This window comes from Thalassophryne amazonica, chromosome 5 (genome assembly GCF_902500255.1).
Source record: "Thalassophryne amazonica chromosome 5, fThaAma1.1, whole genome shotgun sequence".
In the NCBI taxonomy this organism is placed as follows: Eukaryota; Metazoa; Chordata; class Actinopteri; order Batrachoidiformes; family Batrachoididae; genus Thalassophryne; species Thalassophryne amazonica.
In genome coordinates this window covers 89,939,631-89,963,583 of record NC_047107.1, presented here as the reverse complement: position 1 = coordinate 89,963,583, position 23,953 = coordinate 89,939,631, and the positions used below count along the sequence as shown (strand labels likewise).

General features: G+C 41.2%; 1 protein-coding gene across 2 annotated transcripts in view; it reads right to left on the bottom strand.

Moving 5' to 3' along the window:
- The window catches only part of kremen1 (kringle containing transmembrane protein 1), a 152,624-nt gene that overhangs the window by 32,262 nt on the left and 96,409 nt on the right, over positions 1-23,953 (bottom strand). For both annotated transcript variants that reach the window (XM_034170853.1, XM_034170854.1), the window contains exon 4: positions 1,810-1,934. In XM_034170853.1, the coding sequence (XP_034026744.1) occupies positions 1,810-1,934 (125 nt within the window). The remainder of the gene's footprint in view (positions 1-1,809; positions 1,935-23,953) is intronic.

Below are 23,953 nucleotides of genomic sequence, written 5' to 3'. Positions count from 1 at the left end.
GTTCTATGCATTTTGACGGCCTGAATCACAATTTCGGCTTTTGGAAAAGGAACCTGGGCTTCTTCTGGCATTTTTACATAAAACAAACACAATAACAACATCTATAAACCCAGAGAATATATTCACGAGAGTTTTAGGCACAATATACAAAGAGTTTAATGCTGTTGTCCGTGTGGAGCCTGATCAGAGCGTCTCAAAACCATTTCTCCTGTTGTGAACTTTTACTCATAATGCACTGCGCACACACCATGTCCACACTAAAACCTTAAAAATTAGTGCATTACTTTAAAACTAAAACATATATCTGATATTTTCACTTCATAAAACTTGACGTGACGTTAATTTAAATAATTTAAATAACGTGTCCAAAATTAGTTTGGTTAAAATTGTAACCATAAGTTTAAACTCTATGCCTCTGGATGATTGCCAGCATATTAGTATGGGGTCAAAAGAAATTAGTTTTTTTTCTTTTCTATGACCAGTTCTTCTTTGTCTGCAAAGGATAAAGCAGTTTATTCTGGAACCAGCTCTTCTCTGTTTGTAGAGGATAGAACTGCACATCTACTGCAAAGAACTATGTCTGCAAAAATGTTAGCAGTCTAAAAATTATCGGACCAAAACTTATCGGAAGACAATTGGTCCGATGATGGTTTTCAAAGTTATCTGAAAAGGTAATCCGATAATTAAAACATTATCTTCAATAATTAGTGGTTAGCGGATTAGCAGAACTGTGTCCACCACTGATGGCAGCCCACCTGGAGTTTGACAAAAGGCACCTGAAGGACTCTCAGATAATGAGAAACAAAATTCTCTGCTCTGATGAGACAAAGACTGAACTCCTTGGTGTGAATGCCAGGTGTTACATTTGGAGGAAACCAGCCACCATCTCTACAGTGAAGCATGGTGGTGGCAGCATCATGCTGTGGGGATGTTTTGTAGCAGCAGGAACTGGGAGACTAGTCAGGATTGAGGGAAAGATGAATGCAGTAATGTACAGAGACATCCTGGATGAAAACCTGCTCCAGAGCGCTCTTGACCTCAGACTGGGGTGGCGGTTCATCTTTCAGCAGGACAATGACCCCAAGCACACAGCCAATATATCAAAGGAGTGGCTTATGTGGCCCAGACACAGCCCAGACCTGAATCTGATTGAACATCTCTGCAGAAAGTGGCTGTGCATCAACTCACAGTGATGGTGCTGCAAAGAGGAATGGGCAAAACTGCCCAAAGACAGGTGCACCAAGCTTGGGGCATCATATTCAAGAAGACTTGAGGCTGTAATTGCTGCCAAAGGTGCATCAACAAGGTATTGAGCAAAGGGTGTGAATACTAATGTACATGTGATTTCTTAGTTTTTTATTTTTAATAGATTTGCAAAAAAAAAATCTAAAATCTGTCATTATGGGGTGTTGTGTGTAGAATTTTGAGGGAAAATGAATTTATTCAATTTTGTAATAGGGTGTAACATAACAAAATGTGGAAAACATGAAGCCCTGTTAATACTTTCCGGATGCACTGTAAATGCTCCCATTGCGCGTTGTGGTTTTAACCTGTAATTGAAAGTGTGAGGTGGCAATTTAATGGAAAATCAGGAAGTAATCAGGAAGACAAACTTTCATATAGCTGTAGGCTACACACACACACACACACACACACACACACACACACACACACACACACACACACACACACACACACACACACACACACACACACACACAATCTATTATTTTCTGTTGTCCATTTTTATTTTTATTTTAAGAGAGATTGAAAGAGGACAGTTTTTAAATTTTGTGCATTCCCTCTTACCTTGTATCTCTGCTTCCTACAAAAGCTTATGCAGCTCTGGATGGTGAGTTTGTTGTTGGTCACACTGGGGCCGGACAGGGTTGGGGGGTCACCACTGTCTTTGAAGCAACCCAAGTTCCCAGGTACTGTAGAGATACAAGAAGAAGAAAAAATGAAAAAAAAAAATGTTTATCTTGGAATGAATAAAGAGTGAACATTAATCAATCAATCAATCAATTTTTTTATATATATACATTACATCACTGTTCCCATGATACATTAATACGTAACATAATTACAGCGCACCAGTGTGTATTTATATTTACTTGGAGGTCATGTAATGCAGTGTACTTAAGGACCCCAGAGGAAATGTTGTATTGCATGATATGAACCACATCCTCTGCAGAATGCTTGGCTCATGAGTTCACTGCATTTCATTCTGTATTCTGCTGTTTGCAATTAACATTTTGATTGAGGTGTGTTTTTATGTGTGTGCGACTGTGTGTACTGACAGAATTGGAGGCTTTCCAGTGAGCCTTACAAGTGACCCGTTCCAACACCTTAGACCACAATTAAATGCAGTTAACTTCAAATGAAAAGTGAAAATTTCTTGGTAAGACAGCTTTTAGGGTTTCAGTGCAACCACAAAGAACGTATAGACCAGGAGCCACAATATGTTCAAGCAGCAGCAATACAGCAGCGCCACAGTCATCCCATTTGTTTGTTTTCTTTTTTTTTTAATGTATCTTGCAGTACTAACCCCTTGGTCACATTAGCTACAAGTGACAAAGCCAAAGTGATGAGCTGCCACAATAAATGAAATCTATTTTATGCAATTGCTGAGTGACGCAGCATGGTGACTGCCAATCCAAGTGACGGCAGCGTGCTGTCATTGAGACATACACTGATCTCTCACTCAAACAAAATAATCCAAGGTGTCATAATACACTCCAAAACAGCTTCTGTATCAATCTGTTTGCCTTTTTTCCTTCTGTTTTGTTAAAGTCAGTGAGAAATAGAACTTCGAAATAAAAAAAGTACTGTTTTTGCAACCAGATAATACCTCAAAAGTGTTTTCAAGAGATCTTACAGAGATATTAGTATGTTAATTAACAATACTGTGAAAGACTTTGTACTGAAACAAATCAATCAATCTTTGGTTCCGTTAAGCACAGAGGAAAAGCTCATGGGCCTGTCACACCTTGATAATTTAGCCAGTGTATGCCGACTTATTAAAAATTTGGCATATACGCAGGCTACGTTAAATAAGTCATGCAGCCGTCACATCATGACTATTTAACCAGCGTATGCCAACATATCAAAAATGCCGCCAATATGACATTATACTGCAGCTGACACGTTCAGTAAGTTTTGTGATCATCCGAAACACATCAAATACATCTACATACGTCTATATACTTCAATATGTGTTTGCAATACACATAGGTTCAAAGCACTTTATGTCTAGGTTAAAACTAAGATTGGGTACCCTAGACATGCGGCACCAGTACATGCTCCCCATCCTGTGAGTAAAGGACACTCACATTTGATAAAAGCAGTTCATTTTGTTCAAAATGGTTCAAGTTGTACCTGAATGTGATCACTCTGCAGTCATTCTGAGCAGGAACAGCAAAAGCAGACGCTATGTAGCAAGCAGTCACTTGTCTATTATCCATCAACCGGGGTGGCACGGTGTATTAGTGGTTAGCACTGTTGCCTCACAGCAAAAAGGTCGTGGGATCGATTCCCGGCCTTTCTGTGTGGAGTTTGCATGTTCTCCCCGTGTCTGTGTGGGTTTTCTCTGGGCACTGCGGTTTCCTCCCACAATCAAAAACATGCTTATTTAGGGTCTGCGCATTTCTCTGCCCCTGACCAAGGCAGCGTCTACATCTGGAGTTGGTCCCCGGGCGCTGGACTGTGGCTGCTCACTGCTCCTAGAGGTTAGATTGTGTCTAACTGTAATTAGGATGGGTTAAATGTAGAGGACAAGTTCCGTTGTATGTATATATGTGCTATGACAAAGTTTCTATTCTATTCTATTCAACCTGTCTTTGTCAAAAACAAAGGGGCATTTGATTCATGATGTGTATGGAATTAGCAGTCAGAAGAGACATAATGTTTGCATTTGTTTGCATTGCAGCTTTCTTTTTCTCTTCTCTGTGTGAATGGGTAAATTACTGTATCCTTTTTAATGATGCAATATCAGTTTCTACATTTTTGTTTTAAATAATGTCCAGACCCCCTGAGAAAAGTAATATAAGGCGCACACTTGAGTTGTAAAACTTTTGCATATATGTATATATGGCGGAATCTAAGGGGGGGATCAAATCAAATCAAATCAAATCAATTTTATTTATATAGCGCCAAATCACAACAAACAGTTGCCCCAAGGCACTTTACAATAATTACGGAAAAACCCCAATGGTCAAAACGACCCCCTGTGAGCAAGCACTTGGCGACAGTGGGAAGGAAAAACTCCCTTTTAACAGGAAGAAACCTCCAGCAGAACCAGGCTCAGGGAGGGGCAGTCTTCTGCTGGGACTGGTTGGGGCTGAGGGAGAGAACCAGGAAAAAGACATGCTGTGGAAGAGAGCAGAGATCAATCACTAATGATTAAATGAAGAGTGGTGCATACAGAGCAAAAAGAGAAAGAAACACTCAGTGCATCATGGGAACCCCCCAGCAGTCTAAGTCTATAGCAGCATAACTAAGGGATGGTTCAGGGTCACCTGATCCAGCCCTAACTATAAGCTTTAGCAAAAAGAAAAGTTTTAAGCCTAATCTTAAAAGTAGAGAGGGTGTCTGTCTCCCTGATCCGAATTGGGAGCTGGTTCCACAGGAGAGGAGCCTGAAAGCTGAAGGCTCTGCCTCCCATTCTACTCTTAAAAACCCTAGGAACTACAAGTAAGCCTGCAGTCTGAGAGCGAAGCGCTCTATTGGGGTGATATGGTACTATGAGGTCCCTAAGATAAGATGGGACCTGATTATTCAAAACCTTATAAGTAAGAAGAAGAATTTTAAATTCTATTCTAGAATTAACAGGAAGCCAATGAAGAGAGGCCAATATGGATGAAATATGCTCTCTCCTTCTAGTCCCCGTCAGTACTCTAGCTGCAGCATTTTGAATTAACTGAAGGCTTTTCAGGGAACTTTTAGGACAACCTGATAATAATGAATTACAATAGTCCAGCCTAGAGGAAATAAATGCATGAATTAGTTTTTCAGCATCAATCTGAGACAAGACCTTTCTAATTTTAGAGATATTGCGCAAATGCAAAAAAGCAGTCCTACATATTTGCTTAATATGTGCATTGAAGGACATATCCTGATCAAAAATGACTCCAAGATTTCTCACAGTATTACTAGAGGTCAGGGTAATGCCATCCAGAGTAAGGATCTGGTTAGACACCATGTTTCTAAGATTTGTGGGGCCAGGTACAATAACTTCAGTTTTATCTGAGTTTAAAAGCAGGAAATTAGAGGTCATCGATGTTTTTATATCTGTAAGACAATCCTGCAGTTTAGCTAATTGGTGTGTGTCCTCTGGCTTCATGGATAGATAAAGCTGAGTATCATCTGCGTAACAATGAAAATTTAAGCAATGCTGTCTAATAATACTGCCTAAGGGAAGCATGTATAAAGTGAATAAATACCTATGGCATGCTCTAATCTCTGTAATAAAATTTTATGGTCAACAGTATCAAAAGCAGCACTGAGGTCTAACAGGACAAGCACAGAGATGAGTCCACTGTCTGAGGCCAAAAGAAGATCATTTGTAACCTTCACTAATGCTGTTTCTGTACTATGATGAATTCTAAACCCTGACTGAAACTCTTCAAATAGACCATTCCTCTGCAGATGATCAGTTAGCTGTTTTACAACTACCCTTTCAAGAATTTTTGAGAGAAAAGGAAGGTTGGAGATTGGCCTATAATTAGCTAAGATAGTTGGGTCAAGTGATGGCTTTTTAAGTAATGGTTTAATTACTGCCACCTTAAAAGCCTGTGGTACATAGCCAACTAATAAAGATAGATTGATCATATTTAAGATCGAAGCATTAATTAATGGTATGGCTTCCTTGAGCAGCCTGGTAGGAATGGGGTCTAATAGACATGTTGATGGTTTGGAGACAGTAACTAATGAAAATAACTCAGACAGAACAATCGGAGAGAAAGAGTCTAACCAAATACCGGCATCACTGAAAGCAGCCAGAGATAATGATATGTCTTTGGGAAGGTTATGAGTAATTTTTTTCTCTAATAGTTAAAATGTTATTAGCAAAGAAAGTCATGAAGTCATTACTAGTTAAAGTTAAAGGAATACTCGGCTCAATAGTCAGCCTGGCTACAGTGCTGAAAAGAAACCTTGGGTTGTTCTTATTTTCTTCAATAAGTGATGAGTAGTAAGATGTCCTAGCTTTACGGAGGGCTTTTTTATAGAGCAACAGACTCTTTTTCCAGGCTAAGTGAAGATCTTCTAAATTAGTGAGACACCATTTCCTCTCCAACTTACGGGTTATCTGCTTTAAGCTGCGAGTTTGTGAGTTATACCATGGAGTCAGGTACTTCTGATTTAAGGCTCTCTTTTTCAGAGGAGCTACAGCATCCAAAGTTGTCCTCAATGAGGATGTAAAACTATTGACGAGATAATCTATCTCACTCACAGAGTTTAGGTAGCTACTCTGCCCTGTGTTGGTATATGGCATTGGAGAACATAAAGAAGGAATCATATCCTTAAACCTAGTTACAGCGCTTTCTGAAAGACTTCTACTGTAATGAAACTTATTTCCCACTGCTGGGTAGTAAATGTAAATGTTATTAAGAATTGATCAGACAGAAGGGGGTTTTCAGTGAATACTGTTAAGTCTTCAATTTCCATACCATAAGTCAGAACAAGATCTAAGGTATGATTAAAGTGGTGGGTGGACTCATTTACATTTTGAGCAAAGCCAATCGAGTCTAACAATAGATTAAATGCAATGTTGAGACTGTCATTCCCAGCATCTGTGTGGATGTTAAAATCGCCCACTATAATTATCTTATCTGAGCTAAGCACTAAGTCAGACAGAAGGTCCGAAAATTCACAGAGAAACTCACAGTAACGACCAGGTGGACGATAGATAACAACAAATAAAACTGGTTTTTGGGACTTCCAATTTGGATGGACAAGACTAAGAGTCAAGCTTTCAAATGAATTAAAGCTCTGTTTGGGTTTTTGATTAATTAATAAGCTGGAGTGGAAGATTGCTGCTAATCCTCCGCCTCGGCCCGTGCTACGAGCGTTCTGGCAGTTAGTGTGACTCGGGGGTGTTTACTTATTTAAACTAACATAATCATCCTGCTGTAACCAGGTTTCTGTAAGGCAGAATAAATCAATATGTTGATCAATTATTATATCATTTACTAACAGGGACTTAGAAGAGAGAGACCTAATGTTTAATAGACCACATTTAACTGTTTTAGTCTGTGGTGCAGTTGAAGGTGCTATATTATTTTTTCTTTTTGAATTTTTATGCTTAAATAGATTTTTGCTGGTTATTGGTGGTCTGGGAGCAGGCACCGTCTCTACGGGGATGGGGTAATGAGGGGATGGCAGGGGGAGAGAAGCTGCAGAGAGGTGTGTAAGACTACAACTCTGCTTCCTGGTCCCAACCCTGGATAGTCATGGTTTGGAAGATTTAATAAAATTGGCGAGATTTCTAGAAATGAGAGCTGCTCCATCCAAAGTGGGATGGATGCTGTCTCTCCTAACAAGACCAGGTTTTCCCCAGAAGCTTTGCCAATTATCTATGAAGCCCACCTCATTTTTTGGACACCACTCAGACAGCCAGCAATTCAAGGAGAACATGCGGCTAAACATGTCACTCCCGGTCCGATTGGGGAGGGGCCCAGAGAAAACTACAGAGTCCGACATTGTTTTTGCAAAGTTACACACTGATTCAATGTTAATTTTAGTGACCTCCGATTGGCGTAACCGGGTGTCATTACTGCCGACGTGAATTACAATCTTACCAAATTTACGCTTAGCCTTAGCCAGCAGTTTCAAATTTCCTTCGATGTCGCCGGCTCTGGCCCCCGGAAGACAATTGACTATGGTTGCTGGTGTCGCTAACTTCACATTTCTCAAAACAGAGTCACCAATAACTAGAGTTTGTTCCTCGGCGGGTGTGTTGTCGAGTGGGGAAAAACGGTTAGAAATGTGAACGGCTTGGCGGTGTACATGGGGCTTCTGTTTAGAGCTACGCTTCCTCCTCACAGTCACCCAGTCGGCCTGCTTTCCCGGCTGCTCGGGATCTGCTGGAGGGGATCAGTCATGCCTTTTTTTAGGTGACTGACTTTATTCATCTTTTTGGGGTTGGGGGCCTGCACTCAGGCTGGGGAGGCTCAGCCTTGCTAAGTTATAAGTGGAAGGATCCAAAGAAAAATATTGGGAATCACTGATCTCGAGGACGTGGGCACAGGGTGTCAAAATGACAATGGTGTCAGGTGGAAATTAACACTAATACGCTTTGCATTGTGTCTTGTTTTGTCCAGTATCACCCCCACTGCAAAAACTGTCCCTCTGAAAGTAAAACAAATGATCCAAGATGTAGCCAAATTGTCTTTTATTAAGCAAAAAATAAATAAATAAATAAAAATCTGCCAATGCGTTAAGAAAAATATACTTGGTTAGAATTCTCCAAACTAGCAAAATGTCTAGGCACTGAATAATCAAAATGTGCTTTAAAACTAGACAGAATTTTTATTTTTACATTGGCCTCTGTCTTAAAATAAGGAAAACAATCTTTGAAATTTGAAATCCACTACTGTTCCTTGTTACTGGTTAAATACAGCTTGATATTAGCTGGAAAAAAAACTTAAGAAAAAGAGAAGTACATTTTCCCAAAATACGACATTTTTTCTTATGTTAAAAAAAAATGCTCAACAAGATCATTTTTCTATTTAGACAAAAATTAAGTCACATTTTACTTAAACAAGCCTCTGTTTTTTTTACTTTCTTAGATATCAGTTTTTACAAAGCCATGCTCGGATTCCTGCAGCAAACATGTACTTTAATACATTTGAGGTGTGCACGTTTTCATTCCCAAAAAATGCCTGTTTCAAATTTTCATGCGTACACATCATTTATATGCACTGAATAAGATCCACCAGCCTGCCTCTGAACAAGGCATGCAGGTACCACTTCAGTGACGCGTTTGAAACAGTCGAGTAGATAAACGCTATGGGGTGGCGCAACAGCCAGATTAAAGGCAGCAGTGGTCTTTTTTCACTGTGCTTTGACAAGTAAATTGCAGACTACTCTCAATTTATGTGTCTTTGTCCTTTCTTGTCCCAGAGGCTGTGAAATACTGGCTGAGGAGCAGCAGGTTGTGGGATCATATCACATCAAAGCAACAGAAGATTGCATTAACCTGGAGATAGCGACGCTTTGGCATCTGTGCTGCAGCTTCCTACAGGCGCTTACAAAAAAAAAAAAGAAAAATACAGGTAAAACTGTCCGTGCATGGAAAGTCCTGAGCAAAGCATTGTTCCTTCAAAACATCTGCTCTACAGGCACAACAAGTGTAAATATCTTCACGCACGATAAAAGAGAAACACATTCAGCACACTTCAAAGCTGTGGGTGGAATTTAGAGTTTAATGAGCCAGAGGGGAGAAATGCAGCAAACACAAGGTGCATAAATGCTCCAGTCAGCCCTGAGCAGATCTGTGAAAATCTCTGTAGGTCACAGCAGGGAGGGGAGACTCCCACAAAGAGTTTGAAAAAAGTGAAAACAGACATGGGGAGTGAAACAAGTGCTTGACTGCAGCCAGACTTGTCACAACCTGGCAACCTGCTGCTCTCGCTCACTGCAGCGCGATGCAGACAGCAGGCAAACAGGAGCGTTCATGGACGTCTGCTGCAAAGAGACACCTCAGTGCACACAATAGGCGCCGACAGATAATACATCAAAGACAAAGCGGGAGGAGGAAAAGAGTGAAAAGAACAACACAGCAGCATACTTCTATGTTCTAAACCTGTGTACAGTGTTAATACCTGAAAGTATGAAAGTACACACGTGTGTTTAAAGTGTCAAGTTTTGACTGTGACCAACTTTTAACGCGGTCGCAGAACACTCACGTGCAAACACGTCCAAGATGCACATACGAGGTCTGTCCATAAAGTATAGGTCCTTTTTATTTTTTTCAAAAACTATATGGATTTCATTCATATGTTTTTACGTCAGACATGCTTGAACCCTCGTGCGCATGCGTGAGTTTTTCTACGCCTGTCGGTGACGTCATTCGCCTGTGAGCACTCCTTGTGGGAGGAGTCGTCCAGCCCCTCGTCGGAATTCCTTTGTCTGAGAAGTTGCTGAGAGACTGGAGGTTTTCAGCTTGAAACAGGCTGATGACGCCGCCTGAGAGCGCAGCGCGACGTCTCGCACCGTGGGAAGTCCTTAAAGCGACAGAATCACCTCAAAATCTCTCATCAGCCGTTAAAATTTTCACTGAAAACCAGCTTAATTTTTCGAACCATGTCCACTTCGATGTGTCTCACAGGTTTAGAAAAAATTTTGATCAAACAAAGCGCCAGTCTCTCAGCAACTTCTCAGACAAAGGAATTCCGACGAGGGGCTGGACGACTCCTCCCACAAGGAGTGCTCACAGGCGAATGACGTCACCGACAGGCGTGGAAAAACTCACGCATGCACACGAGGGTTCACGCATGTCTGAGGTAAAAACATATGAATGAAATCCATATAGTTTTTGAAAAAAATAAAAAGGACCTATACTTTATGGACAGCCCTCGTACATGCCACACCTGCAAGCACTGATATGTTATCATGGCACCAAGGAGTGTGATGGACAGCCAGGACACATATGATTTTAATTTTAATTTGACCCTTCAGATAAGAAGGTGAGCTCCCAAAATGCAGACCTCAGTTCAGTTCCCTGTTCTGCGACCTGCCTGTGTCCTTGGACAAGACACTTTATCTGCATTGTCCAAGGTAGAGCCAAGAAACGTTAACAACACTTTTAACGTTACAGTGAGGGTGTCATGTGCCAGCAGCAACTGGGAACTGGCCTTGGCTGAGTAAGTAACCTGCTTTGGAGTGGTGTCCCCTTCTGGGAGAGCTGTGGACTCTAATTCTCTTCACACTGTAGAATCTATGGATAATCACTGGCACCACTGGGCCTCAGGGCCTAAACAGGACTTACTCCTTCTTCTTTCTTCCAGAGGGTAGTGCCAAAGTCAAATGCAAATGCAAAGTCATATGCAAAACAGAAAGGTGGTAAATGAGTTTATAATACTTTCATCGTATTATAAATGTATATTTTTAACCAATTCCTCAAAATAACCATATTAAATATCCCTATAGACAAGCGTTAGGCCCCAAATTTTGGCCTTGCCCCAAGACCTTAACTTTTAACCAATTTTTCTCAAAATCAAAGTACTTTGTCCTTGGCTTACCCTCAGTCATGCTATCAAATTTGGTCTAAACTGTGTTAAAATTGTTTGGGCAAAAACAAGTTTAAAGCATGGACTTACACCCTCTGTGCAAGTCCATCTGGGGTGTGTTGGAGCACATTTTGCTTGTTACATAGCATATTGGAGTAAAATCAGGCCCCTGGTGAAATGGGGTTGGATTCACCGTGCTCACTGGGCACTACATCCTCACAGATATCCAAAAAGCTGTGGTATGACCACAAAAATTACATAATTCAAGGCACATGCAGTGTGTACTCTTGACATTGGCCAGTGTAAAATAAACTTGAGAGTACAGACATTCACCAAGGCCCAAAAATACCCTTACAAATGTCTGTTAATAAGTTCTGGCTTTGCCTTTTCATGCCACGCCACGTCCAGTTGTAATAACTACTTCAAACGAAATCCACCATTTTCATCAGTAAAAAATCTGTGCCATAATTATTAAATATCTTTATATTTTAGAAGAACCCTCCCCACTCCCATTATTTTTTCTTCCATGTTATACCCAATTTTCTCAGTACAGTTCGTGAAAATGGGTTAATTTATTTTTGCGTAATCCTGCTGACCAAACAACAAATCGGCACACACAAGTGAAAACCTCCACGGTGGGAGTAATTATGAAAAAGGAACAACTTGATGTTGTTTGTTTCAAAAGGACCGTGTCTCCCGTAGAAAATGGATTTAATTGAAACAGAGTGCTTGTTTGCATCCTCCCAGAACAGCACGCCAGATAAGATAAGCTAAAAACGAGGGAAGACAAAGAAGAAGAAAAGCCACTTTCATCAGTCTGTCCTCGGTTTAATCAACACAAGAAACCAAACGGGGGACTCTGAAGATGCTAATATGAACCCTGTACTAACAATAAATACTCCAAAACAAATAAGATGTCTAATCCCACGGGATTTCACTACAGTGTTTTAAGAAATCCAACGCTGATTTCTGATATAAGCTGTTTAACGTGTTTACTTCGTTCTGCTATTGTATTATGACAAGTTTGTCCTTCGTCACTCATCGGCCTTTGTGACATGGAGCGAAACAAACACAACAATCTAAACAACAAAGCCATCAAAACAATGCTCTCATTGGCTGCCTGCAATAAACAAACCATAGTTGGTAGACTTATGCAAACCTTTCCTTAATTTTAACTGATAGAATATACGCACAGTATGAAATCTGTTCGTGTTCCTCTGAAGACAAGCACAAACTTTGAGCTGTTAAATTCTTCCCCGCGGCTGCTTCAGTTTGATTTTGACGATTGCTTGCACTAACAGAATGCCTCTCTCTGACTTCGTCTGAAGAATTCTGGACGTGGGAACACTGAAGGTCAGTGCAGCAGGACTCAGCGTGCGATGCCCACACACATCATATATGATAGTGTGACTCTGGTGTGACAAGAGATGGCCTCATGTTTAATGAATGATTTCAGTCACTCTGAAATAATGTTAATTTCCAGAATATTATCTTTATCAGAGTTCTTGTAACCCTCGACCAAGAGAATTATGTTTCATCCCGATTATTCAAATAGCAATTAAACTTTGTTCTTTTTTTAAATAATGAAACATGCTTTTAGAAGGATAACTCATTACAAGCAGCAACCTGCAGGGTGCTGAAAAATGAAGCCAATGCAGAAGTCACAAAATCTGCAGTTCCTTGAATGGCCACTTGAGGCTGGATCCAAAAATGAGTCCCCCCTCAACAGAAGCTCATGCTAAAAAGTTTAACTTTACCACAGAAATAAACATGTTTACAGCTTGCTACAAAAGAAATGTTTTGGTTTCTATAGTTAGTTTTCCTATTTGTGACAACTGCATGGGGGTGGATTTTTATATAACTGGTTAGTAAGCCATAAAGTGATGAATAATTAGGGGTATGGTTGCTCGTAGAGGCTGTTAGTGGCTGTGGACTTGACTGTGTTAGTTCTTTCTCAGCATTTTATTAAAAATACCTGAAATAACATGGGTTGCTGGGTTGCTGTGCAGCTAATTGTAATAATGCATCATCTAAAATGTCCGGTCTCTAGAATTTCCACTGTGACATAGCATTATTTAATTTGTATGTTAGTGGTGTTAGCAGTAATTACCAAGTATCGGCACCATGTGTTGTGTGGGCCGCCAGAAGAGGAGGTACTGCTGGCCCACCACCAGAGGGCGCCCTGCCTGAAGTGCGGGCTTCAGGCACGAGAGGGCGCTGCCGCCACGGACACAGCCGGGGGTGACAGCTATCACTCATTATCTCTTGACAGCTGTCACCCATCTACACTACATCATCTCACTCCATAAAGACTGGACGTCATCTCCACCTCGTTGCCGAGATATCATCTACCTGTGAAGGTAACCTCTCTGCTGACTTAATACTGAATAATAGTCTGAACTCTTTTGCAGCCGTTTTCCTGTGGTGTGCCTTATCTGCTGGATTGGCGTTTGGTGTGAACAGCGACGGCTTCGCTTCACACCCAAACCAGATAGGTGGTTTAACAGGAGCTGCACAAGTGTGTGATTAGAGGTGGAGGTGACTTTCCACCTTCTGACTGTTTTTGTTACTGGGTGTGTGCACACACCCACATCTCACTGTTTGTGCTCCTCGCCAGCAGTACCAGATCCGACAATCGGGGACGGTGATCACCTGGGAATTCGGGACTTGGCGGCTCCAGTATTCACCAGGTTCTGTGGCAGTGGAAATCGTGTGGTCCCAGCTCTTCTCAGGACAGACGTCTTCTATCCTTGGGCCTGCCCACACGTCACCTTGGTGTATTGACTGCTATCAGATTCTGTGATTGTCTGTATAATCGTTGTGCACATTCACAACATTAAATTGTTACCTTTTGGCTCATCTATTGACCGTTCATTTGCACCCCCTGTTGTGGGTCCGTGTCACTACACTTTCCCCAACACCATGGTGTTGTTAGCATCATTGATGGTGCCACGGTTACTGAGGCAATAGGCTGGTCACAGTTTTTGCAATGTGGCTATTGTCACAGTATCGTATTCTGCCAGTTCATACAGCATCCAATAAGAAACCACAGTTATTAACGTGAGAAAAAGTGGGATGTCATGGTGTCAAAGCTCAAAATTTTAGGTTTAAGGTTAGGGTTGTGCATGAACTTTGGCACTGCGTAATTTAAATAACAATGGATGCTGTACTAATAGCCATTCACAGTTTGCATACAGTACCGTATTAATACCAATGCCTGAAGCCCTTGTCCCACTGAATAATGAACAATGAATAATGAGCCATGTAGCATGTTTTTTTGGTACGAGTTCAGTTATTCAACAAACGTGGGAAATAGTTGCTCTTAGAGGCAGAATATTCAGCTAACGAGGCTCATCTCTGAGCGTGGCGCTAATTTCAAGAAGTTCAAAATTTACCAAAAACAGCATGGGGCTGTTTGTGTACAGGGTACTACGAGGACAAACTGTCCCATGAGGACAAGGCTGTTAGAAGCCCATTATTGGAGTACCTGGCAGCTACGAGGACAGGACAGGCTATTTTAGCTCCGCCCTCTCGCGCACTTCGTCATGACGATCCCACCTACTTTATGCGCTGGACACTGTATACAAAATAATTATTTCATAGCAGATTAATCCTTTTCTGTCAGAGTTTGGCAGTTGAAAACACCTCTTAATCGCTTCTGGAATCACAGAGGACCGTTTCATCTGCAGCTTTTCTCTCTCTCTCCTGCACTGCATGAGGTGGAGAATGTATTTGGAACAGCCTAAAAGGTAATTATTTGTAATGTTTATATTGTAATGGCTTGGTAAAACAGTTGCATGTTCATTCCTTCTTCATGAGCAGCTGTAAAAGTATGTTTGTGACAGATTTAACATTTTGTTATAATCGATCAGATGAGCTGCGCTGTGTGCGCTGACGTAATCACTCACACTCGCAGTGTTTTTAATTGTTTGCACAATGGTCATATACGTGGCTCATTATTCAAATAATCACCAAAATTTCTGACAAATCCATACGAGGCTCATTATTCTTGGCTTCATTATTCGGTGAGACCAAAGCTTTAGTTTTTAATAGAGGCCGGCCAATATGGACTTTTTTGGGGGCCGATACAATATCTATATTAGGGAGTAATACATTTATGATACTGATATATATGCCGATACATACATAAAAGTAATAACAATTGCTAGCATTTCATTATCAAACTCTTATACACAGAAATGTAATCAAGGCTTGATCTTTAACAGTTTAAACATGAACTTCAATATAAATAACTATACAAATCAGCCAGTGTATGTCATGTTGCTATTTTGCTACCTTCACTTGGATTGGCAGTTGCTGTGCCACATCTCTCAGTATTCATAAAAAAGAGGTGAGCGCAGCCAGTGTTGCGGCAGTTTGTGGTTGCTCCTTTATCCCAGCTTCCCCCTCATCTCACAAAAACTGTGCCGCAAAGTTCTTCAACTTACTCCAGCAAAACACATGGACACAAAAAATAAATAACCCAAACATCGGTGGGGTTTTTGTTTCCGCCAAAAACAACAGCACTTTGATAAATCCAGGCGTAAAAATTCTATGCCCCCAACCCTCCCAAGCCATTAAATTTGGCGATGCTGATCGTTCAAATATTTATTATTTTTCCTTAACAACCATACACAATTGGTCATTCAAGGGGCTCTTTGAGTGATCGCCCAAGAAGAGAAATGATACGTTCTGTCGGCGGAATGCACTGTTGAATGAGAGTCAGTTGGTGGAAAGTTTGTTTTAATAATTCAGATTACATGTAAGCACATACTATAAAGCAAACTAACTGATATTGATAATACTTTTTAAAAAAATAGATTTTAGAAATGTTCCCCTCCACATCTGGGAGGGCAGCGCCCGGGCGCCCCTATGGACCAGCCGCCACTGGTTAGCCTGTTTGAATTAGACAGCTGAGTGACTTCAAGAGAGGTGGGCATGTTTGTGTTTCATTCATCCCAACCAATTCCCAGCATGGTCTTGCCCATCCTCCACCCCTACACCCATTTATGGTCTGACCAGAAGTTAGGCAGAGTTGGGCACTGCTAAGATTGTGATATTTGGAACCTCCACACTTGAGCCTCAAACTAGCGCTATAGAAAACCGACGGGTGACATCATAGAGGGTTTGTCCAGTGAATGTTTATTATTCCCATACATTCTATGGAAATAACTCAAACCTGGTTGTGAAATGATCATCTGAATGTTAGAAGTGCTTTGATTCTGACACAAGTTACCCAATTTAAACTGTAAAAGTAAAGCTTTCAGCTACAACAGATTTCTAAAATTACAAACTCTTTGTCACCATTTAAACCAATCATGGACTTAGTGTACACACACACACATACACACACACACACTCCTGTGAACAACGTAAACTTCCCAAAGAAAACAACAAAGCAAAGCCACAAAAGAAAATTCACCGTCTGTGTTTCTGCACCTATTTTTTCATCCGTTTCTGTTTACCTGCCTTTATTCTTTACAACCTCACTGTGTTTTTCCCATTTATTACCCATTTTCTGCTGCGGTGTATTCAATACATAAACAAATACAGCTGCTGCATTTCATCAAGCCTGTGATTAGTCTTCTGAACTGCACCGCAACCTGCAAGAACACAGAGACATGGAGAAATATATGCCACAAACTCCCCCAGGATGGCCGTTTCTGGAAAGTGTATTGTTTGTGAGGAGGTGGGTGTTCCCATAATGTGTTTCTGTTTCATTTATGCTTTGCTTTTCTGCACTGATCATAAATCCTACAGCTTGTAAACTGGAACCAGTTGACAATGAGGGACTTATTACTGGACAGAATGAGAGAAGTATTTGTGTGTAATTGCTTCCCCTGACTTTGCCAGTGGGATGTTCAAAAAAAAAAAAAAATGCTGCAGAGCTGAGTTATGACGTGTGTGTGCGTGTGTGTGTGGTGAGAGCTGTGTTACAACAAGCTTCAGCTGGAGATCAATGCCACAGCCCAGGGCCTGGGGAGAGTGACTAACCGTCTAATTAGAGAGAAGAGAGAAGACTCAGAGGTTTAAATGAATAATTAGTGCCTTCTCAGAGTTCAGCTTTAACAATGCGAAGAAGAAATGAAAAGTGGCTGCCGAACCGCATCGTTTTGCTTCCCCTGACACACTAAATAGCCTCTGTCCTGAGGAGTCCCGGGATATTTGATACCTAGCTGGCGAGCGTCTGGGAAGATGAAAAGAAATATTTTCTGTCCACCTCAGACTTTGGGTAAACAGACGGCTGCACCGCCATTTATTATCATCAACTTTAATATGTCTTCTCTGTCTAATGTGGTGGTCCTGTTATTAATAACAATGAACAAAAATCACATCAAAACTTTACTGCATTTAACCACATACTTAAAGTGCCAATACTGTAACACCAAAAATCCATTTTATTCTCTTCAAATCAGTTCATTAACAACAGCTGTAATATCTCTAAACAGAAGCAGGTGTCCCTGATTAGTCATTAGCTCTCAACTAACAGCAATGGTGTACATTTCTTAAAACATCAATGTTCTCACTCACCTCTTGTTGTTTACAGATTCCCGACAAGACGACCCCTCCTCCACCCTACCAGCATCAATTGATCCCTGCCCTCTGCCTGGTGGTAAGACCTGCACCTGCCATTTCCAATGTCAGAATTTGTGATCATCTCAACTGTACTCTCTACCATGATGAGGGCCTGCGCCAAATTGATTACACCAGGCTATTATAACATTTTACATTATGTTAATGTACTAAAATGATCAACTTTAACTTGCGTCCAGTGTCTTTCTGATAAAACTGTTGCTTTACTGTGTACTGCTTCACACACCAAACCAAAGGTTTTACAGTATTTAGGTGAAGTTCACCGACCAGGCAGTGATAAGAACAAGCTAGCTTGGCATGGCAGAGCAAAACACAAAAGACATTGTTGTTTAAAACAAACAAGAAGAAATGAAAGAAAAGAAAGAAGGAGGAAGAAGAGTAATCAAGCAAGAAATGGACAAGTGGAAGTGGAAGAAGTGTCCAGGTGCAGCAGCAAGGGGGGTGGGGGGGTGTTTGCCTTCTAAACATGCCCTCCACAAACGCCCCCTATTTACCTTCTGCAAACAGTCATCCAGTATAGCACTGTATTCGATGACTGCACTCAGTAATACTTTGCATTCAGAACCCTTTGCTCCCAAGAAAACCTCTTAATTTTGAGATTACCATGTAAATAGAAATGTACATTTACTTGTGCACTTGTACATCTCATACTCAGTGGTGGGCAGTTTCACTAATCCACTAATTAGCAAAGCTAACTTTTTCATTAGCGGATTAGCTTTTTCAGTAAACGCTGAAAGCCATCAGCGGACCAGTTATCTTCCGCTAAATTTAGTTCCGCTAACTTTCAGTCCGCTAGCATTTTTTTTTGCTGGCATAGTCAGTAAAACATAACAGTCAAAAACATTTGTAAACCCTAAAGTCATACATAATAGTTCCTGTCGTGCGTTTTGCAACAGTCAGGCCGCTGTGAGGAACTCAGCCCTCACCCAGCAGAAGGGGGCGGACGGCTGCCAGCTGCTGCAAAAAAGTGCCATTTACTTTTAACATCCAACAACACAGACAGTGGCAGAAGAGATCAAACGCACAGCACTTCCCACTCATGGTCACAACATAACTCTTCACCAAACTAACTACACTCCTTGAACTGTAAAAGGACAACAAATCTATGACAGTAACAACACTGCTAAATGAACATGCACTACAAAAATAATAAAAAACAAACAAACCCCAAACTCCCGTAATGCCCGAAAGTGTCCAGCGACATTATGATGTCTGCTGATGCTGGGAAATCCACCGTGTTGGTTCTTTTGGATTTGTCCTCTGCCTTTGATACTGTTGACCACCAGGTCCTGCTGAATAGACTGAGGGATCATGTCGGACTGTCAGGGTCAGTTCTTCGGTGGTTTTTTTCATATCTGTCTGGGTGCAGCTTTAGCGTTTTTGCTAACCAGATAAGGTCAGAGTCTGCGGACCTATTATGTGGAGTCCCTCAGGGTTCTGTATTGGGCCCCATTTTGTTTTTATTGTACTTGATCCCTTTAGGTAGGATCATTCAAAGATTTACTGATCTCTCTTACCAGTTATTTGCGGATGACATCCAGCTTTACTGCTCCTTTAAGCCATCTGAGATTAAGAGGATTGATTCCCTCCTCCATTGTTTGGCGGAAATTAAACAATGGCCAACGAATAACTTTCTTCAGCTTAACGCAAACAAAACAGAGACATTGGTTATTGCCCCTGATGCCCATATTCCAGGTATTCAGCAGTACTTGGGAGACCTGGGCCAGTCTGCTAAATCATGTCTTCGAAACCTGGGTGTCATTTTTGACAAAGACAGGTCGTTGGTACAGCATTGTAAACAGCTGACGAGGAATTGCTTCTTTCAATTAAGAAACATCTCTAAGCTCAGGAAAATGGTGTCTCGAAATGATTTAGAGCTTATTATTCTTGCTTTTGTGTCAACACGTTTAGACTATTGTAACAGTTTGTTTTCATGTCTAAACAAGAAGGAGTTGCGTCGACTGCAGTTGCTACAGAACTCTGCAGCAAGAATTCTGACACAAGCTAACAGAAGGACTCATATTTCCCCAATTTTAAAGGAGCTTCATTGGCTACCAGTGTCCTTCAGGATCAATTTTAAAATGTTGGTTTTAACTTTTAGAGCTCTACATGGCCAGGCGCCTCCCTATATTTGTGACCTTATCCAGCCTTATGCCCCTGCCAGGGCTTTGAGGTCTGTGGACCAAAATCTGTTGATGGTTCCTCGCACCCATTTTGCAACCAGAGGAAACCGATCCTTCCAGGCTGTTGCTCCCAGGCTTTGGAATGGTCTCCCGCTCTCTCTGCGCTGGACTCTGTTGATACTTTTAAAAGCCAACTTAAGACTTTCTTTTTTACTCAAGCGTTTGCTTAGCTTTTAGGCTGCTCTGTTATCCTATGTTTGTTTTATGTTTTTATGTCTCGGCCATTGTCTGATGTTTTGTGTGGTGTACTCTGCTTTTATGTTGTGAAGCACCTTGTGGCTCTTGTCTGTGAAAGGTGCTATATAAATAAAATTTACTTACTTACTTACTTACTTACTTAATGCATCACAACAGTGATTGACAGCATGTACATGCAAATGGTTACTTTTTTTTTCAAGTGAAAAGACACTTTGTCTCACTTTGTCTCAAATTTGTCTCATTAATACCTGCAAATGCACAGAGGGTGATCTACAAATAGTCCTTGATTTGCACACGTGTTCCGCGATCCAAAAACACAAATTTCCAATGTGTAATCTGTGCGTTGGTTTTTACAAATAAATGTGTATTTGTAATATGTCATTTTTTTTCATTTGTAAAACTGAAAATTCTGTTTGTGAAGTGAAGCATAACAAATAGCGACCAACGATCACATGTTGGTTGCAATTCACACTCCCATCCAGTAGATGGCAGTGTGCTATGCATTTTGACGGGGGGGGGGGTGACTCATTTCCCATAATGCCTTTTGGTGCGTATGTTGGTTAATGCTCAAACCCTCAGAATTAGCGCATTACTTTAAAAGATATGTGTGAAATTTTCACTTTGTAAAAATGACAGAGTTGCCGTTAATCTTGATAAACTGTCCGGAATTAGTTTTATTTATAAATGAAACCACAAGTGAAAAGTGCATTGTGTTTGATCTTCTCTACCACCGTCTGTATTGTGTGTGAAAAATGAGACTTTTTTTTTTATCTTTTTCGTCTTCTTTCTTTTTTCCCCCCAGTAGCAGGCTGGGTGCATAAAGACAAAAGCTCAGGCTCGTTGTTTGTTTTGGGTTTGTAATCACCTTTAAATTTACTCAGAAGTCCCTGTGGTGCTTAAACTTAAAACTGGCTTATCAGTAGCAATACTAAAAGTTAGTGGTTTATTGGTTTAGCATTTTAAAAGTTAACTTTTCAGTTAGCAGATTTGCGGTTATCGAAGCTAACTTTTCGCTTAGCTGTGCCCACCACTGCTCCGACTGTAAAAACAGCGAAAAATCACACTCTGATGCCCCATACATGGCCATTTCTAATTGAGTGACAAATACAACTCTTTTGCACCTTACTGTGCAATGAAATTACGCTTAGTATAAATATGAAGCAAAGTGGAGTTGGAAATGTACCAAAAGCACTTGCTACACAGTTTAGACTGTGTGCCATAGATTGTCACGATAGGGCCCTAAATTGTTCAAGTGGCAATGAAGTATTTGCTCAAGATATGTAGCACTAATTCATGCAATCATGATTGAAGATAACTGGTTATCAAGGTCTCACAAGTGTACACAAAAATTAGAAATAACAGGTGGACAAATGCAAAAATATCTGTAGTGTTATACACCTCTGTTGGGGCAGGCAGTGTGTGATCTAGATGTCAGATGCGTGAAGTTTTATTCATGTCTACATCATCGTGAAGTTTGAATTTGGTGCAATGCCAGATCCAGATCTGATGGGACTTTGTGGACAGATGGTCATTGGTTCAGGCAAGTTACTTACATAGATCCAAAGCTGCTTTAATATTTTTTCATTTTTATTTATTTCTTTCACCTTTTAACCTTGTGACATCACAAAGGTCTGAAAGGGGGTGTAGGTATTCTGCCATTTAGAGGAGGTATTACTTCTCAGAGTGCTCTTGATTCTGCACAACCTCGCAGGTCTCGATTTGGCTCTGAGCCCTTCATTCCTGACCATTGGATTCATTTACCTCCTATTCATCCTTTTCCATTTCCCAAGACAAGTAAACATTCAACACAATCGTCTGGGCTTGTAATCATACCTTTAATTCCCTAACGGCCCTGACTGAGTTAACCTGAGCCACATCAAGTGAAGGAAGAAGCCTGAGAAAGAGAAAGACAGATTAAATCTACTTGATGTCCTATGTGCATATGTTCATTTGAGTGCACTTGCAGGCAGGTATTTCCCCTGAAGGAAGATGTAGGTGGAACTCAGAGGGGGTCAGAGGTTAGAGTGGGATAACAGAGTTCAAAGGTGCCCCGCCTCCTTTAAAGACCAGCCATAATGTGAACAAAAAGGAGACGCAGCAAACTGACAGGTGTCAGTGTCACAAAGAAGGTGACTTAATACTGAGAACTTGCCTTTAGTCCTCCAAAACGTTACTAAATATAGCCACAAAGCAGATCAGAGTGAAGAATGTTGCTCTGGATTCTGTAGTTTGCACGTCTTCCTCACATCCAAACAACTTTACAAGTTATCCTTTTATTTATTTTTTCATGGATGATCACACAGTGTGAATCCAGAACATTAAAGTGTCCATGTCTTTGCACCTGTAACTGCAAAATGACCTTACTTCTGTCCTCAAGCTGCGCTTACGGGGCAAGTTTGGCGCAACCCGGCGAGCCGTGGCTGATTACCATAAGGAGCTCTCTCCTGGCAGTGCTTGGTCTCCCGAGTCCTCCCGAGCAGACACAACACCAGCGCTCAGTGGACTCTAAGTAACCTCGGCCCCACCCGAGCTCGGCTCAGGACAGCCCGGGGCAGGCCGAGCGCAACTCAATGCACTTCCGTGCAAACTTGGTATACGCAGCTTGCTTAACCCTTACACGTGGTAAGATTTTCCACGCTCAGCGTGTGAACTGGATGCCAAGGTGCGCTCTACGTGCATTAGGTGGGTTGCCTCAAGGTGAGAGTGAAGCACCTGGCTGAGAAAGTTGGGAGTCCAGGCAAGCTCCGGAAATTTTTGACAGCTGTTCAAAACAAGTTTGACCAAATTTTCCCAACTTGCGTGCCAACGTCCCCCGGGACACACGCGGGCCGTGATGAGGCATTGCTTGAGAAAATTTGACACCAAACTTGGTCAGATGTCAAATCTAAACTTTATTTTTTATGTTTTTTTGTCACGATGATCAAAAGTGAAGGGACTCCCACACATGCCTTTCATAATTTCTGAGACTGTCTCACTAAGCTGATTGGGAAGGTTTAAAACTGGTACAAGGCCACCTCTTTGAAATACTGTGCCTCAGAAAACAACGAGAGCGAGTCGAATGCCGCAGTAAAACAACTGCAGCTGCGATGAGGCACGGCTGTGGTACGTCCTCTGCAGACCACATCCAAAACATTACACCAGACCTGCTCTTTCTTATTTTAACTTGCACACGTCCATGTCTCATTCATTTGGTTTTCCACCCATTCATAACATTTTCTCCATCTTGTCCAGTTTTCTCCCCAGCATTGTAATTTAAGGTGCAGCGTTTGTGATTAGCGTATATATTAAATATGAATGATGTGTCTGAATGGTCTGTCTGCTCTTCATCAAATCTGATGCCTCGCAAACCCGACCTTGAATATCAGTGCACTGCAGAGGTGCACCACATCAAAAATTTAAATTTTTATTTTTGGCTGCACAACACACTGACTTTTTCCAAGATTGTGTACTGAGCGCATAAAAGGGCAGTGGTCATGTGTTCACCGAAGGAGAAGCTAATGCTAATAACGCATGCAGTGGACATATTAACAACAAATTACTTTCCTGCTGAGACAAAACTAAAGAAAGTAACTCAGGGAAAATGTCAAGATTTAAATGTAGCTGTACAATGTGTTATAAAAATAGTTTGAATTGTGAAATAAAACCAGCTAATGTCAAAACAATTACATGGCTAATGCTAATAATGCTTAACAATGACAGCGAGGTACAGTGACACCGGTAGTTCAGGGGGCTAATGACGTGCAGTTG